At 39.7% G+C, this 17649-nt stretch overlaps 2 protein-coding genes across 3 annotated transcripts; one reads left to right on the forward strand and one right to left on the reverse strand.

Annotated features, from left to right (window-relative positions):
• Positions 1 to 332: 332 nt before the first annotated feature.
• Positions 333 to 7838, forward strand: LOC103506894 (COP9 signalosome complex subunit 1b). Its single transcript, XM_017442987.2, has 10 exons — positions 333 to 365; positions 1072 to 1278; positions 1382 to 1461; positions 1694 to 1869; positions 2465 to 2673; positions 2928 to 3143; positions 3861 to 3980; positions 4485 to 4631; positions 5148 to 5354; positions 5862 to 7838. Exons 1-10 carry the CDS (start codon positions 333 to 335, stop codon positions 5943 to 5945), a joined length of 1479 nt encoding a protein of 492 aa, XP_017298476.1. The 3' UTR covers positions 5946 to 7838.
• On the reverse strand, positions 6154 to 15955 carry LOC113466405. 2 transcript variants are annotated; one of them, XM_026821775.1, is made up of 2 exons: positions 15584 to 15955; positions 6154 to 6720 (listed from the first exon to the last, which is right to left on the reverse strand). In XM_026821775.1, exons 1-2 carry the CDS (start codon positions 15600 to 15602, stop codon positions 6257 to 6259), a joined length of 483 nt encoding a protein of 160 aa, XP_026677576.1. In that variant the 5' UTR covers positions 15603 to 15955; the 3' UTR covers positions 6154 to 6256. The 2 variants fall into 2 exon arrangements, with proteins under 2 accessions (XP_026677576.1, XP_026677581.1); XM_026821780.1 differs by having other exon boundaries at positions 6154 to 6381; positions 15333 to 15955.
• Between the last annotated feature and the right edge of the window lie 1694 nt (positions 15956 to 17649).

A 17649-nucleotide genomic window follows, 5' to 3' on the forward strand; every position in this document is an offset into this window, starting at 1 on the left:
CTTAAATCAACTTTAGCAAGGCTTGGGCTTTGGATCTGGAGGTTGGTTCTTTGAGTTTGTCAAGTCATTACATGCATTGTATAATATTCAAAGAAGACATGGTAGGTACTTGAAAAAATTTCCTAATACATAATTTCCAAGGTATCCTCCCTCTTTTAATTATCTAAGTTGTTAAAAATAACTTGAGTAGTTACTTAAAAAAACTTGAAAACCAAGTTGTTAACATTGTGACAATTTTCACCTATTCCAGATGCACAACACTGGCAACATAGAACCAATGCAAGTCTTGAAAACCAAGTTGTTAACATTGTGACAATTTTCACCTATTCCAGATGCACAACACTGGCAACATAGAACCAATGCAAGTCAACTATGCAATGAGAATTCAAACTCACCCTCTATGTATGGGTAATCTTAAATCAACTTTAGCAAGGCTTGGGCTTTGGATCTGGAGGTTGGTTGGTTGTTTGAGTTTGTCAAGTCATTACATGCATTGTATAATATTCAAAGAAGACATGGTACTTGAAAAAATTTCCTAATACATAATTTCCAAGGTATCCTCCCTCTTTTAATTATCTAAGTTGTTAAAAATAACTTGAGTAGTTAGGTAATTTGTAGACCTTCAACCACTCCTGGTTCGGGGTGCCCCCAGATTTCTAGGGCTCCAAAGTTTGCAGTGGAAATGGAAAGGAGGTAGTTCGCATTTTTCATACGTAGTATAAGAGGAGGAATTTGAATTGTGTTCAGCATAAATGCTCATCACAAATATCGAAAACACTACGCTCCATTTAATGACTTGACTTTGGGACTCGAACCACCAACCTCCAGATCGAGAGTCCAATGTACTAACCACTACACAACTGAGTTGTTTTGTATTTAGAAAAATTATTGTAATCTCACTTATCTCCTTTTAGAAGTTACAATAGTAACTTGGGAGCAGAAGTATGTACATATGTTATGTACCTATTATTCTGAAAGAAAGATTAAGATCATTTTTATAAAAAGTTTGGTACGCAGGTAGTAAAAGAGAAAAAGTATTTTATACCTTTTTCTTCCATTTTTTCATGACAGGCGTTGGAGAACGAACTCATGACCCTCATCCTGGACGGCCAGATACAGGCCCGCATCGATTCTCACAACAAGATCCTCTACGCCAAGCAGCAGGACCAGAGGAGCACCACGTTTGAGAAAAGCTTAAATGTGGGCAAAGAGTATGCCCGGAAATCCAACATGCTCATTCTGAGAAGCGCTATGATTAAGCATAACATCTGTGTTAAAGTAAGTATAGCATAACATCGGTGTTAAAGTAAGTACATAATTACGTATGTATAAGCTTGGCTTGGGTGAAGCTTGATAAAAGTTAGCATAACTGAAAAGAGAGATATCAATCCAATATGTCATGCAAACTTACAACGTAAATCTGTACATTCAACTACATAGGAAACTGTCAGAAAGTTTGAGGTAGGCATTTGGTTTGTTACATTAAATTTAATTTCATATTAGTCTTATGTTTGAGTCTTTTTCTTTAAACTGTGTAAATGTTTTTCCTTCAAATTAATTACATCCTAACATCTGCTGAGGTAAATTTTAGCTCACTAAAAGAACTTTTTTTAGTGATGTTCTATCTTGAACTCTATTACTTTCCTCATCCTATAATGGAAAATCAGCTGAATTTTTCGTTCTATCTCAACAGTACTGGAGCTCTACCAGATGTAGCTTCATCAGGTAACATGGGACCGCAAGATATTCCCACCCTAGATCCTCTCCTCATAGAAACCAAGAACAAGAAGGCAGCCATGAAATTGGAGAAGCTTGACAACGATTTGAAGAACTACAAAAGCAACTCCATCAAGGAGAGCATACGACGAGGTAAGATACAAGATACCTAATCTTTTCTTTTCTTTCTTAAAAAGAAGAAAAAGAAACGAGTTTGATTAATGGAATTGTAACTGCTAAGGTCTTATCGTCCCAAAGTCAATCACAGAAGGAGGGCAGGATAGAAGAAAGCCAGCCATTCTGGGAACAAACCATATCTGTTTGGATAAAGTTTGCCCCTGGTGAGACTTGAACCCACAACCTAGTTTATAACGCATGTTGTTACTGAGACTCTAACATTCTGCATTATATTGAAATGGGAACTTTTCTAACGAAATTCCTGTGTGTGAAGTCCAGTATGTAGGACTATTGCACCCCATTTTTTTTTCCAATATTCTACCTTTAATAATATATAATGGACTCTTGACTGGAAGATAACCACTAAGTGAGGTTAACGCCGGAGGCGTTCTCTACCACCTAACCCTTAGAGCTCCATTTTTATGTGGTCAAATTCTCAAATAAATGAGGATAAAATTCCATGCCTCGCCTGGCAACGAACCCATACCCTCCTGTTTACCAGGCGAGTGTCTTGACCACTACGCCACCGAGGGTTTCGAGTTTTTGAAAAAAATACTCCCGATTATTTCAGGGCATGATGATTTGGGTGATCACTATCTGGACTGCGGGGACTTGTCGAATGCACTCAAGTGTTACTCGCGCGCGCGTGACTACTGCACGAACGGAAAGCATGTGGTGGACATGTGTCTGAATGTGATACGCGTGAGCGTGTACCTGCAGAACTGGTCGCATGTCCTAAGCTACGTGAACAAAGCCGAAGCTACACCAGACTTTGCCGAGGTAAGCCGAGATCCTGTATTTGCCCATCAGATGGCTCATAAAAAAATTACTTGTAAGGCACTCTGACCTTTTACACGAAACACGCGACACCTGAAGACATTTTCCCCCTTTTCCTAAAGTCTTTTGTCACTTTTATCCTGTTCAACCTCGTTACTCCACAACTCCAATTCAACATTCTCATTTCTGCGACTTCCAATCTTTTCTGTTCCGCTATAACTCGCGAAATTAATCTTTACTTTTCCATGTATTCCCAGGGCAAGGACAACAACCAGGCTGTGTTCACCAAGCTCAAGGTGGCCGCCGGTCTCGCGGAATTGGCGACCCGCAAGTACAAGACGGCGGCCCGCTTCTTTCTCCAGGCCCACTTTGACTATTGCGACTTCCCCGAGCTGCTGTCGCCCAATAACATCGCTACGTATGGGGGTCTGTGCGCCCTGGCCACGTTCGATCGAAGCGAGCTGGAAAAACAGGTGAGGGGGGGGGGATAATGGTTAGGTGATAGTTAAAAAAAAATCGTAGAAAAAAAAGCACTTTTTTAATCAGAGGACCCCGAAACGGATATTTCCACTCATTTCCCAATTTTAAAAATTGCAATACTTTCGCGTCATGTACTAGTATAGCCTTGCTATACTGTAGTAAAGAAAGTAAAATCCCTCTTACACATCATCGTTAGTAGAGCTAAATTCCCAGTGTCTAGAGCAGTGCTTCTTAAAGTTGTCGCCAGCACACTTTTCAAGACTCCAATCTTTCCGCGCCGTAACCAGTTGAAATATACATATAAATTGCAATACTTTCGCATCATGTACTATTATAGCCTTGTTATACTGTAGTAAAGAAAGTAAAATCCCTCTTGCACATCATCGTTAGTAGAGCTAAATTCCCAGTGTCTAGATTAGTGCTTCTTAAAGTTGTCGCCAGCACACTTTTCAAGACTCCAATCTTTCCGCGCCGTAACCAGTTGAAATATACATATATGTAACCTATAAATTTTTTGTTTTAAGGTCGGAAAACAAAAAATATGGCCAAATAAAATAAGCCTAATAGGACTCTAGCTGAAAGGGTTGCCCCAAATTACCACCGTCCTCAAGCTAGTGATAATCGAACTAGACTTGCATATTGGGGGGTCACATTCTGAATTAATTTTTGTTCCTGACTCAAACCATCTTTCTTCTTCTCCTCTTGTGCAGGTGATATTTAGTTCAGGCTTCAAGCTGTTTCTAGAGTTAGAACCGCAACTTCGTGATATTCTGGTTCAGTTTTACAACTCAAAGTATGCAACTTGTCTCAATCTGCTGGCTCAGATTATGGTAAGTCGTGCTTCATTCAAGTACTTTTTTATTTTTTAAAAGGAACTATATTGTTCCCACTTCATTGGCCAGAGCGGGAATATCACCCATTCCGGTAGCCAGTGATGCCACTAGGAAATGCCAGTCCCTACTTGAGTGCCGTTAAAAATGTACATAATATACAAAGTAGGTATAGATAGGTACATAGCTACATAGGTTTCTCGGAACTGCTAAGCATTATCTTCAGGATCTCTTCAAGTTCTTTATAGTGCCAAACTAAACCAGTCTAGTTAGCTTGGTTGGTAGCGCGTCTGCTTTGTAAGCGCTAGGTCGAGGGTTCGATTCCCGCACGGGGCGGATTTTATCCTGATGGGATAATGTTCGTTCTATGAGCGGCTGCCTTTTTCCTATCCTTTTTTTTTTTTTTTTTTTTTTTGACAGTTCTTTTCCAATAGGTAAGCTACTACTTGACAACCTATTTTAACTGTAGGTACCTAATGAATTCAATTTCTATATATATTTCAGGATAATCTATTGCTAGACATGTACATAGCTCCCCATGTAAACACCCTCTACACTCAGATTAGAAATAGGGCCCTCATTCAGTACTTCAGTCCCTACTTGAGTGCCGACCTCAACAAAATGTCCGTTGCCTTCAACACTACTATTCAGGTAAGAAAAAGATGTCTGAAGTTAAGCAAACCCCTTTCAGTTTGGGCTCTAGGTAATTTGTAGACCTTCAACCACTCCTGGTTCGGGGTGCCCCCAGATTTCTAGGGCTCCAAAGTTTGCAGTGGAAATGGAAAGGAGGTAGTTCGCATTTTTCATACGTAGTATAAGAGGAGGAATTTGAATTGTGTTCAGCATAAATGCTCATCACAAATGTCGAAAACACTACGCTCCATTTAATGACTTGACTTTGGGACTCGAACCACCAACCTCCAGATCGAGAGTCCAATGTACTAACCACTACACAACTGAGTCGTTTTGTATTTAGAAAAATTATTGTAATCTCACTTATCTCCTTTTAGAAGTTACAATAGTAACTTGGGAGCAGAAGTATGTACATATGTTATGTACCTATTATTCTGAAAGAAAGATTAAGATCATTTTTATAAAAAGTTTGGTACGCAGGTAGTAAAAGAGAAAAAGTATTTTATACCTTTTTCTTCCATTTTTTCATGACAGGCGTTGGAGAACGAACTCATGACCCTCATCCTGGACGGCCAGATACAGGCCCGCATCGATTCTCATAACAAGATCCTCTACGCTAAGCAGCAGGACCAGAGGAGCACCACGTTTGAGAAAAGCTTAAATGTGGGCAAAGAGTATGCCCGGAAATCCAACATGCTCATTCTGAGAAGCGCTATGATTAAGCATAACATCTGTGTTAAAGTAAGTATAGCATAACATCGGTGTTAAAGTAAGTACATAATTACGTATGTATAAGCTTGGCTTGGGTGAAGCTTGATAAAAGTAACATCGGTGTTAAAGTAAGTACATAATTACGTATGTATAAGCTTGGCTTGGGTGAAGCTTGATAAAAGTTAGCATAACTGAAAAGAGAGATATTTTCTCTATTTTGTCATCACCTTTCGGCTATAGCTTAAGCAACAACAACAACAACTTGTGCTAAGTGCTAAGTCCCGGTTTAGATTCCCACTTTACTTTATCCTCAACAAATAAGGTTTGGTTTTTAAACTTCCGGCTATAAATAATAAAAGAGACGCAACAGTCTCTCTTATGCTGGGGTTTACCACCTAGGGATTGAGATGATAAGAGGATTTCCCTATTCTTAATAGCCAGGTCAACCTCGGATTGAACTCAATCCTGAGACGATCCACGGTGGTAAAACTCGACCTTAATGTATTCTCATGCTCCTCATCCTACCTTCACTTTCAGAGTCCCACAATATCGCGGTCCGATGAAAACGGACGAGGTAGTGAAATGTCCGTGGCAACCGGTAGTTTGGACACGGCTGATTAAACCCTTCTCCAGACGTTCTCAAAAGCAGGGCCGGATTAGCCCCCCGCGGGGCCCGGGGCAGTTTCAGATTGTCAATGATTGTAAAATATGTTCCAACTCTAAATTTTTCCGACTTTGACAGACCAACAAAGTGTGTGTCCTCTTGGGTGGAACAATCATACTTTCTATTTCGTTTCCTTTCACTTTGATATTCTTCGTTGGTCATTTCTTTTGCTCTTTTTTCCATGTCTATGAATTCTTTGTTGGTTCTTAAACTGGTAATAAAATCTTTGAGGGATTGTATGAGAGCAGAAGCTCTGTTCAGATCCAGTTTATTTGATTGGAGGGAGAGACTTACTGCATTGACTCTTTCTAATATATTTCTCCAAATAACGATCACCAGACAGGTTTCTAATTTGTCCATTGATGTTGATGAGCCCTGTTGCTTTCTGTTTAGTTTCTGGCTTTTGATTGATATCATCTGCAAGATTTTGCAACGCGTTTCTAATGTGATGGTAGCTTCTAGCTAAAGCAGTCACAGCTTCTGCCCCCGCAGACCACCGTGTTTCTGACAGTTGTTTAACCACAGGACTATCAGGTGGTAACATTTCTTTCAACACTTTCCACCTATGTGTAGAAGATGAAAAAAATACATAGAGATTTTCGACAAACAAAAAGAATTTTACAGCATCACTACAGCTTTCTGCCGCAGATTGGCCAACTAAGTTCAGGGAATGTGCAAAACAGGGTATGTACTCAGCATAGGGAGACACTTGTTTGATTTTTGCTTGTAGACCATTATATTTGCCACTCATATTGGATGCACAAAAACTGAAACTGTCAAGTCACACGAGTCGTGTCGGCTTCAGTCAAAACAAAATCAAAACTAACAGGCGCTAAAACAAAAGACTGTAGTATACTCGGTTGACCTTCAATCTCAGCTGTTTAAATAGGGATGCGATACCCTTTAACTTACCCATAATATCTAGTGTAAGTCCTCAAAGCGTGGGGCTCCCAAAAGCGCGGGGCCCGTTGCAGTCTGCCATTCTGCCTTATGGGTAATCCGGCCCTGCTCAAAACCCTCTTCTATCCTGCCCGCACGGATCTGATCTAATGAGAATTGGAATCCAAGGCTGTTTTCTTACACCTCCTGGTGTTAAACCCTTCTCCGGACGTTCTCAAAACCCCCTTCTATCCTGCCCGCACGGATCTTATCTAATAAGAGTTGGAATTCAAGGAGAGTGTTAAACCCTTCTCCGGACCTTCTCATAACCCCATTCTATCCTGCCTGCATGGATCTGATCTAATGAGACTTTGACGCCCAGGCTTTCTGGCTCCCAAAGTTAAGAATGCTCGGTGCGAACGACCTACAAAGTTGTAGCCTCTAAAAAGGAAAGAAAGGGTGGGTTTCACCAACCTTCTCTTTAGCCCCTGACAGCCTGTTAACTTAACTGCCCTGTCAAGCCTATACAAATCAAATGGAACTTTACAGGGTGTTACCTATAGGCCTTTTAGGGTTGAAAAGATATTGGTGAAATCCACCCATAGCTTCCTGAGATTTAAGATTAAATTCGGTTGTGATTCCTTCCCTGTGTATTACCCTTAGGATAACACATTTCTGATTCAACTAGTCTTGCAAGGATAATGGTCGATATCAGGAGGTACAAAGCTTCCTCTCTTTTATGAAGTGATCACATTGCTTGAAATGCTTCCCCCACAGTCAGCTTTGGAAGCTGAATATTTTTGTATTCATTTTTTTTTTTTTTTTTTTTGTAATGGTTGTCTTATGGCCGGAACCACAATCTAGGTTTAAACTTGGTTTAATTTAAACCGCTGAAAGTTATACTTGTTTTAAGTTAAATCGATTGGATTAAGCCAGGGGTTCTCAACGGCCCTTCTCAAACAATGAAAAAATGGATTAGTTGATCTTGGAGCTCGATTCTCTTCCGGATCGGACTTAGTAGATTAGGTTCGTTCTCGGTATCCTTAATAGATAAGGTTGGTTCTGGGAACGGCTGGCTTTCTACTAACCGGTCCTTCAATTCAATTCAATTATTTTTATTGTCCAAATACATGATAGTATGTTAACATTACAGTAATTCTTTGCTTTAGGTTCGATAAAACCTCATTGTTTCCCAGTTCCCTCTACCAAACCTTCAAACTTTTGAGTAAAACGAAATGTAGTCAGTCAGAAATCCTTTCTTTCTTTCCTTTTTTTTACTAAATTTAAACTGAGGTTGTGGTATCGGCCATTAAATTATTGTCAAATGGTGGTGTTAGCGAGGTAAAACAATTCGTGCTCCGACATACGAATTGTTGTAGCTCACTAAAACTATCCCAGTATTGAGCTCTTCTCATTTGTTTATTGTAGAACTCACACATCAGTACACGAATATACTTCATAGAGATCGAGAACTTTGTGTCAAGTGTTGTGTCTTTTTGTTTTCAACTTCCCATCACTGCCTACTGACATTCAGAAAACTTTCTTTTTTCCTGTAATTTCAGGATAATCTATTGCTAGACATGTACATAGCTCCCCATGTAAACACCCTCTACACTCAGATTAGAAATAGGGCCCTCATTCAGTACTTCAGTCCCTACTTGAGTGCCGACCTCAACAAAATGTCCGTTGCCTTCAACACTACTATTCAGGTAAGAAAAAGATGCCTGAAGTTAAGCAAACCCCTTTCAGTTTGGGCCCCTTTCAGTTTGGTGTTTAGAAATTGTAAGTCATTTCATTCACATCTCTCTAAATATTTTAATTCTTCGCATCCAAATATTCATGTTTTTACGGATTCTAGGTAATTTGTAGACCTTCAACCACTCCTGGTTCGGTGTGCCCCCAAATTTCTAGGGCTCCAAAGTTTGGAGTGGAAATGGAAAGGAGGTCGCTCGCATTTTTCATACGTAGTATAAGAGGAGGAATTTGAATTGTGTTCAGCATAAATGCTCATCACAAATGTCGAAAACACTACGCTCCATTTAATGACTTGACTTTGGGACTCGGATGCCACCCTGAATATTTGGGTGTTCTTCTACCCTAAATTTTACAATATCTCCAACCGTTTAGTACTTAGGTATAGCTGAAAACCACCAAAAAACGGTCAAAATCTGTCCAAAAGCAGTCAAAATACCACCAACTGCAGCACCTATCTCAACTGAACGAAATTTCAAGTCTCTAGCTCATTCTGTTCCCAAGATATTGTTAAATTACATTGAAAACTGCCAAAAAGTGGTAAAATGCTGCCAAGTGTTGCACCGGTCTTAACCATAAGTTTCATGTCGCATCCTTGTCACATTTGACAGCTACATACCCAATGTCAAGTCTCTAGCTCTTACCCTTCTCAAGATATTTTGTTTACAGACAGACACATACACGGACCAATGACTTTAAGGTGGCCGCCGGTCTCGCGGAATTGGCGACCCGCAAGTACAAGACGGCGGCCCGCTTCTTTCTCCAGGCCCACTTTGACTATTGCGACTTCCCCGAGCTGCTGTCGCCCAATAACATCGCTACGTATGGGGGTCTGTGCGCCCTGGCCACGTTCGATCGAAGCGAGCTGGAAAAACAGGTGAGGGGGGGAATAATGGTTAGGTGATAGTAAAAAAAAAATCGTAGAAAAAAAAGCACTTTTTTAATCAGAGGACCCCGAAACGAATATTTCCACTCATTTCCCAATTTTAAACATTGCAATACTTTCGCATCATGTACTAGTATAGCCTTGCTATAAGTAGGTACTGTAGTAAAGAAAGTAAAATCCCTCTTACACATCATCGTTAGTAGAGCTAAATTCCCAGTGTCTAGAGCAATGCTTCTTAAAGTTGTCGCCAGCACACTTTTCAAGACTCCAATCTTTCCGCGCCGTAACCAGTTGAAATATACATATGTAACCTATAATCTATGGGTTCCTAATCATGAAATTTCATATGAACAAAATACTGAAAAGAATTTGACATAAATATATTAGGTATAATCATCAGGAACATTCCATCACAAATGAAATAGTCAAAGACCTTGAAGAAAAGTAGTAACTAGGGTCTAGAACTAGATTAGATGATCAGAATCAAGTAAAAAAGTAGAAGGGACTATGTCTAGGGGAGGGTGTCACACCTAAAAATTTGAATGGAATGGGGGAAGTCACTTTCTTTTTAAATGAGTTTCTCACAAGATGAGAAATTTTCAAATCTTTAGAAGGTGGAAAGGAAAAGTTAGCATATTCCTTGGGTTTCATACTTACAGTTAAATTTTCATCTATGACTAACGGAAGTTGCCTTCGATTGAGAATCTGATTCTCCTTCATCACATCAACAAGTTTAGCCATTTTGAATGACGAACCTATTTTGACGGTATTTGGGAAACAAAAGGACAACGAAAAGAAGAGGACCAAGCTCGAGACTTGGAGTTTAACAAAAACTCACAACGAAACACAAAGGATTGAATGGTTTGACTAAGAAAATCAAGAAATATTCAAATAATTAATAAACTTTCATTAAAACACCTTCCACTTTTCTCTTTTTTTTTCTCTCTGATAAAATAGGCCAAAGTAGGTACAATGGGAATGTGGCCACATCCAGACATCCAGTTGACTTGACCTCATACCAAATATGAAGTGAAGCTGGCACCTTTCTCCTCTATTTCGATTGAAATTTCCCCTCAGTGGTTCCCAAAAGGAAAAAAAAATCCGAGATGCACAATGCAAAAAACACAAGAAATGTAAACGAATCTTTTTATGAGTCGGCTCTCGTCATGAGGCGACTCTTGATATCGATTTTCGAAGATTTCGCTAACTTCTCTTTCATAAACAAAAAGTTGCAAAAAAGTAAAAAAAAAAAAAAAAAAAGATTTCTGATTTTTTGGACAGCCTTCCCTTCAGGAAGGCAGAACTTTTAAAAGTGAACGGCAGAAATTATAAAAGTGAAAAAGGAATTAAAGTTAGCCAAGACCTACCTACTTCTCAGATTTTCAAAGTAAAACTACTTTTATCAGCCTACAATATTTAACCCGACTGTTAGATGTTTTCCTGTGCTTTAATCTACAGCACTAGTTTTGGAGTCCTAAGATCATGCCTTCCACGGTATGGCATAAATGTAAGTATCAGCCAGTAACCATATTTCTTTACCCATCAGTTAGTTTTCTCAGTATTTTCTCTTAATCACTGCAGCAACTTCTGACGCGTCCTCAATATTACATTACCTACAATTTATTGGGCATTTCAAATAATCTCTTACCCAAACTGTTTGGATAAAATGGGTCTCCCAACCAGTCAGCTCTTTTATGCAAAGTGTCAAACTGTGTAGTAAGTAAGAACTTATTGTAGGAATGAACCACTTGTGTCTTGTGTTCATTAACTCTGGGCAAAGTGTTTTTTACTACATTTTACCCAACCGGTTGGAAGGATTTGGTCCAATAGTGCTGTTTGAATACTCTTTGTTTACATGAGTGAAGTCATTCATTTCATTGTAAGAGGTTTGAATACTCATTGTATCTTCCAACCGGTTTATAACCATTCAGGTCTCACCAGATCAACCTTCAAATTTGGCAATTGATACAGTTTGATTACATTTTTTTTTTTCTGTTTATTTTTTTTGTATCAAATTCTAATGGAAGGGAAGTCTTAAAACACTTGTCTTTACTTTTATTTCATTCAGATTTCATGTTTTTTTTTATACCCCTAACATATGGATCAACCACAACATTTTAATACTCATTGCTGAGGTTAATTGTTTAATGAATGATGTCATCACCGTGACCACACAGAACCCTAACCGATTCAACTATGCAATGAGTCAGAATTCAACTCACCCTCTATTGTATGGGTAATCTTAAATCAACTTTATCAAGGCTTGGGCTTTGGATCTGGAGGTTGGTTTGTCTTTGAGTTTGTCAACTGTCATTACATGCATTGTATAATATTCAAAGAAGACATGGTAGGTACCTGAAAAAATTTCCTAATACAATAATTTCCAAGGTATCCTCCTCTTTTAATTATCTAAGTTGTTAAAAATAACTTGAGTAGTTACTTAAAAAACTTGAAAACCAAGTTGTTAACATTGTGACAATTTTCACCTATTCCAGATGCACAACACTGGCAACATAGAACCAAGCAAGTTGATGTCCACAATGGAGGACAATGATAACAATGAGCAGGAGATGATCATAGTGAAAAAGCTTCCTTTGGTAAGTTTAATTTTATGTCAGTAAACTTTGAATCTGGAGGTGGTGTTTGAGACCAAGTGAAGTCTTGAAATTTAGTGTGAGTATATCAAGCAAGTTAGATGACAAGGCATTAGCTTAACATATTTAATAATAAAAATTCATGTTGATGAAATTCAAACCAAAGCTTGCTGCCACTTGAACATTGCTTTTTTTCACTAACACCTTAATGCGTCATTCACCAGCTTAACATCCATGTACCGGGGACAACACATGCTCAACTCAGTGATCCATAACAAGACTGATGTGTCTATTAGGTGGTGTGTCATAGGGGCTAGGCCTTGAAAATTAGAAGAAAATACATTTTTTTTTTTTTTTTTACATTTCTACAGCTGGGGCTGCCTGGAAGAGAAAAACCAACCTTATGTAAGTAGGAAAAGGCTAGGTAGAAGAAGAAGAAGGTGAAGATTATTATTTTTCAAGCCCAGCCTAGCCAAGCTCTTTAGAAACCACTACCTTAAGCTACCATAACCTCATTTTGTCTTGCATTAACCTTGTTTCCTCTATCAATTTCATTTCCAGGACTTGGAAAGTTATGCAAATAGTTACACAGGACTAGCGAGACTATTTAGACTTATTTACGTGGCTGACCATTGTCCTGCACTGCGGCATGAAGCACTCCGCATGGCAATCCAATATGTCATGCAAACTTACAACGTAAATCTGTACATTCAACTACATAGGAAACTGTCAGAAAGTTTGAGGTAGGCATTTGGTTTGTTACATTAAATTTCTCACTAGAAGAGAGAAAAGAAAGTAGCTGATTACTTCTGATGATCACAAACATCCAAGTATGAACAAGACATAGAAAAGAAGAATTTAATTTCATATTGGTCTTGTGTTTGAGTCTTTTTCTTTAAACTGTGTAAATGTTTTTCCTTCAAATTAATTACATCCTAACATCTGCTGAGGTAAATTTTAGCTCACTAAAAGAACTTTTTTTAGTGATGTTCTATCTTGAACTCTATTACTTTCCTCATCCTATAATGGAAAATCAGCTGAATTTTTCGTTCTATCTCAACAGTACTGGAGCTCTACCAGATGTAGCTTCATCAGGTAACATGGGACCGCAAGATATTCCCACCCTAGATCCTCTCCTCATAGAAACCAAGAACAAGAAGGCAGCCATGAAATTGGAGAAGCTTGACAACGATTTGAAGAACTACAAAAGCAACTCCATCAAGGAGAGCATACGACGAGGTAAGATACAAGATACCTAATCTTTTCTTTTCTTTCTTAAAAAGAAGAAAAAGAAACGAGTTTGATTAATGGAATTGTAACTGCTAAGGTCTTATCGTCCCAAAGTCAATCACAGAAGGAGGGCAGGATAGAAGAAAGCCAGCCATTCTGGGAACAAACCATATCTGTTTGGATAAAGTTTGCCCCTGGTGAGACTTGAACCCAGAAGTCGATCAGAGGAGGAGGGCAGGATAGAAGAAAGCCAGCCATTCTGGGAACAAACCATATCTGTTTGGATAAAGTTTGCCCCTGGTGAGACTTGAACCCACAACCTAGTTTATAACGCATGTTGTTACTGAGACTCTAACATTCTGCATTATATTGAAATGGGAACTTTTCTAACGAAATTCCTGTGTGTGAAGTCCAGTATGTAGGACTATTGCACCCCATTTTTTTTTCCAATATTCTACCTTTAATAATATATAATGGACTCTTGACTGGAAGATAACCACTAAGTGAGGTTAACGCCGGAGGCGTTCTCTACCACCTAACCCTTAGAGCCCTAACATTCTGCATTATATTGAAATGGAGACTTTTCTAACGGAATTCCTGTGTGTGAAGTCCAGTATGTACGACTATTGCACCCCATTTTTTTTCCAATATTCTACCTCTAATAATATATAATGGACTCTTGACTGGAAGATAACCACTAAGTGAGGTTAACGCCGGAGGCGTTCTCTACCACCTAACCCTTAGAGCTCCATTTTTATCTGGTCAAATTCTCAAATAAATGAGGATAAAATTCCATGCCTCGGCTGGCAAAGAACCCATACCCTCCTGTTTACCAGGCGAGTGTCTTGACCACTACGCCACCGAGGGTTTCGAGTTTTTGAAAAAATTACTCCCGATCATTTCAGGGCATGATGATTTGGGTGATCACTATCTGGACTGCGGGGACTTGTCGAATGCACTCAAGTGTTACTCGCGCGCGCGTGACTACTGCACGAACGGCAAGCATGTGGTGGACATGTGTCTGAATGTGATACGCGTGAGCGTGTACCTGCAGAACTGGTCGCATGTCCTGAGCTACGTGAACAAAGCCGAAGCTACACCAGACTTTGCCGAGGTAAGCCGAGATCCTGTATTTGCCCATCAGGTGGCTCATAAAAAAATTACTTGTAAGGCACTCTGACCTTTTACACGAAACACGCGACACCTGAAGATATTTCCCCCTTTTCCTAAAGTCTTTTGTCACTTTTATCCTGTTCAACCTCGTTACTCCACAACTCCAACTCAACATTCTCATTTCTGCGACTTCCAATCTTTTCTGTTCCCCTATAACTCGCGAAATTAATCTTTACTTTTCCATGTATTCCCAGGGCAAGGACAACAACCAGGCTGTGTTCACCAAGCTCAAGGTGGCCCATGTCTATGAATTCTTTGTTGGTTCTTAAACTGGTAATAAAATCTTTGAGGGATTGTATGAGAGCAGAAGCTCTGTTCAGATCCAGTTTATTTGATTGGAGGGAGAGACTTACTGCATTGACTCTTTCTAATATATTTCTCCAAATAACGATCACCAGACAGGTTTCTAATTTGTCCATTGATGTTGATGAGCCCTGTTGCTTTCTGTTTAGTTTCTGGCTTTTGATTGATATCATCTGCAAGATTTTGCAACGCGTTTCTAATGTGATGGTAGCTTCTAGCTAAAGCAGTCACAGCTTCTGCCCCCGCAGACCACCGTGTTTCTGACAGTTGTTTAACCACAGGACTATCAGGTGGTAACATTTCTTTCAACACTTTCCACCTATGTGTAGAAGATGAAAAAAATACATAGAGATTTTCGACAAACAAAAAGAATTTTACAGCATCACTACAGCTTTCTGCCGCAGATTGGCCAACTAAGTTCAGGGAATGTGCAAAACAGGGTATGTACTCAGCATAGGGAGACACTGGTTCAGGACAGGTTTCTAATTTGTCCATTGAATTGATGAGCCCTGTTGCTTTCTGTTTAGTTTCTGGCTTTTGATTGATATCATTTGCAAGATTTTGCAAAGCGTTTCTAATGTGATGGTAGCTTCTAGCTAAAGCAGTCACAGCTTCTGCCTCCGCAGACCACCGTGTTTCTGACAGTTGTTTAACCACAGGACTATCAGGTGGTAACATTTCTTCCAACATTTTTCACCTTTGTGTAGATGATGAAAAAAATACATAGAGATTTTGTACTCAGCATAGGGGGACAGTTGATTGTTTTTTGCTTGTAGACCATTATATTTGCCACTCATATTGGATGCACAAAAACTGAAACTGTCAAGTCACACGAGTCGTGTCGGCTTCAGTCAAAACAAAATCAAAACTAACAGGCGCTAAAACAAAAGACTGTAGTATACTCGGTTGACCTTCAATCTCAGCTGTTTAAATAGGGATGCGATACCCTTTAACTTACCCAAAATATCTAGTGTAAGTCCTCAAAGCGTGGGGCCCGTGGCAGTCTGCCATTCTGCCTTATGGGTAATCCGGCCCTGCTCAAAACCCTCTTCTATCCTGCCCGCACGGATCTGATCTAATGAGAATTGGAATCCAAGGCTGTTTTCTTACACCTCCTGGTGTTAAACCCTTCTCCGGACGTTCTCAAAACCCCCTAATATCTAGTGTAAGTCCTCAAAGCGTGGGGCTCCCAAAAGCGCGGGGCCCGTTGCAGTCTGCCATTCTGCCTTATGGGTAATCCGGCCCTGCTCAAAACCCTCTTCTATCCTGCCCGCAGGGATCTGATCTAATGAGAATTGGAATCCAAGGCTGTTTTCTTACACCTCCTGGTGTTAAACCCTTCTCCGGACGTTCTCAAAACCCCCTTCTATCCTGCCCGCACGGATCTTATCTAATGAGAATTGGAATCCAAGGCTGTTTTCTTACACCTCCTGGTGTTAAACCCTTCTCCGGACGTTCTCAAAACCCCCTTCTATCCTGCCCGCACGGATCTTATCTAATAAGAGTTGGAATTCAAGGAGAGTGTTAAACCCTTCTCCGGACCTTCTCATAACCCCATTCTATCCTGCCTGCATGGATCTGATCTAATGAGACTTTGACGCCCAGGCTTTCTGGCTCCCAAAGTTAAGAATGCTCGGTGCGAACGACCTACAAAGTTGTAGCCTCTAAAAAGGAAAGAAAGGGTGGGTTTCACCAACCTTCTCTTTAGCCCCTGACAGCCTGTTAACTTAACTGCCCTGTCAAGCCTATACAAATCAAATGGAACTTTACAGGGTATAGGCCTTTTAGGGTTGAAAAGATATTGGTGAAATCCACCCATAGCTTCCTGAGATTTAAGATTAAATTCGGTTGTGATTCCTTCCCTGTGTATTACCCTTAGGATAACACATTTCTGATTCAACTAGTCTTGCAAGGATAATGGTCGATATCAGGAGGTACAAAGCTTCCTCTCTTTTATGAAGTGATCACATTGCTTGAAATGCTTCCCCCACAGTCAGCTTTGGAAGCTGAATATTTTTGTATTCATTTTTTTTTTTTTTTTTTTTGTAATGGTTGTCTTATGGCCGGAACCACAATCTAGGTTTAAACTTGGTTTAATTTAAACCGCTGAAAGTTATACTTGTTTTAAGTTAAATCGATTGGATTAAGCCAGGGGTTCTCAACGGCCCTTCTCAAACAATGAAAAAATGGATTAGTTGATCTTGGAGCTCGAGCTAGTGATAATCGAACTAGACTTGCATATTGAGGGTCACATTCTGAATTAATTTTTGTTCCTGACTCAAACCATCTTTCTTCTTCTCCTCTTGTGCAGGTGATATTTAGTTCAGGCTTCAAGCTGTTTCTAGAGTTAGAACCGCAACTTCGTGATATTCTGGTTCAGTTTTACAACTCAAAGTATGCAACTTGTCTCAATCTGCTGGCTCAGATTATGGTAAGTCGTGCTTCATTCAAGTACTTTTTTATTTTTTAAAAGGAACTATATTGTTCCCACTTCATTGGCCAGAGCGGGAATATCACCCATTCCGGTAGCCAGTGATGCCACTAGGAAATGCCAGTCCCTACTTGAGTGCCGTTAAAAATGTACATAATATACAAAGTAGGTATAGATAGGTACATAGCTACATAGGTTTCTCGGAACTGCTAAGCATTATCTTCAGGATCTCTTCAAGTTCTTTATAGTGCCAAACTAAACCAGTCTAGTTAGCTTGGTTGGTAGCGCGTCTGCTTTGTAAGCGCTAGGTCGAGGGTTCGATTCCCGCACGGGGCGGATTTTATCCTGATGGGATAATGTTCGTTCTATGAGCGGCTGCCTTTTTCCTATCCTTTTTTTTTTTTTTGGAAAAT

Source organism: Diaphorina citri, unplaced genomic scaffold (genome assembly GCF_000475195.1).
Source record: "Diaphorina citri unplaced genomic scaffold, Diaci psyllid genome assembly version 1.1 scaffold13, whole genome shotgun sequence".
Classification (NCBI taxonomy): domain Eukaryota; kingdom Metazoa; phylum Arthropoda; class Insecta; order Hemiptera; family Psyllidae; genus Diaphorina; species Diaphorina citri.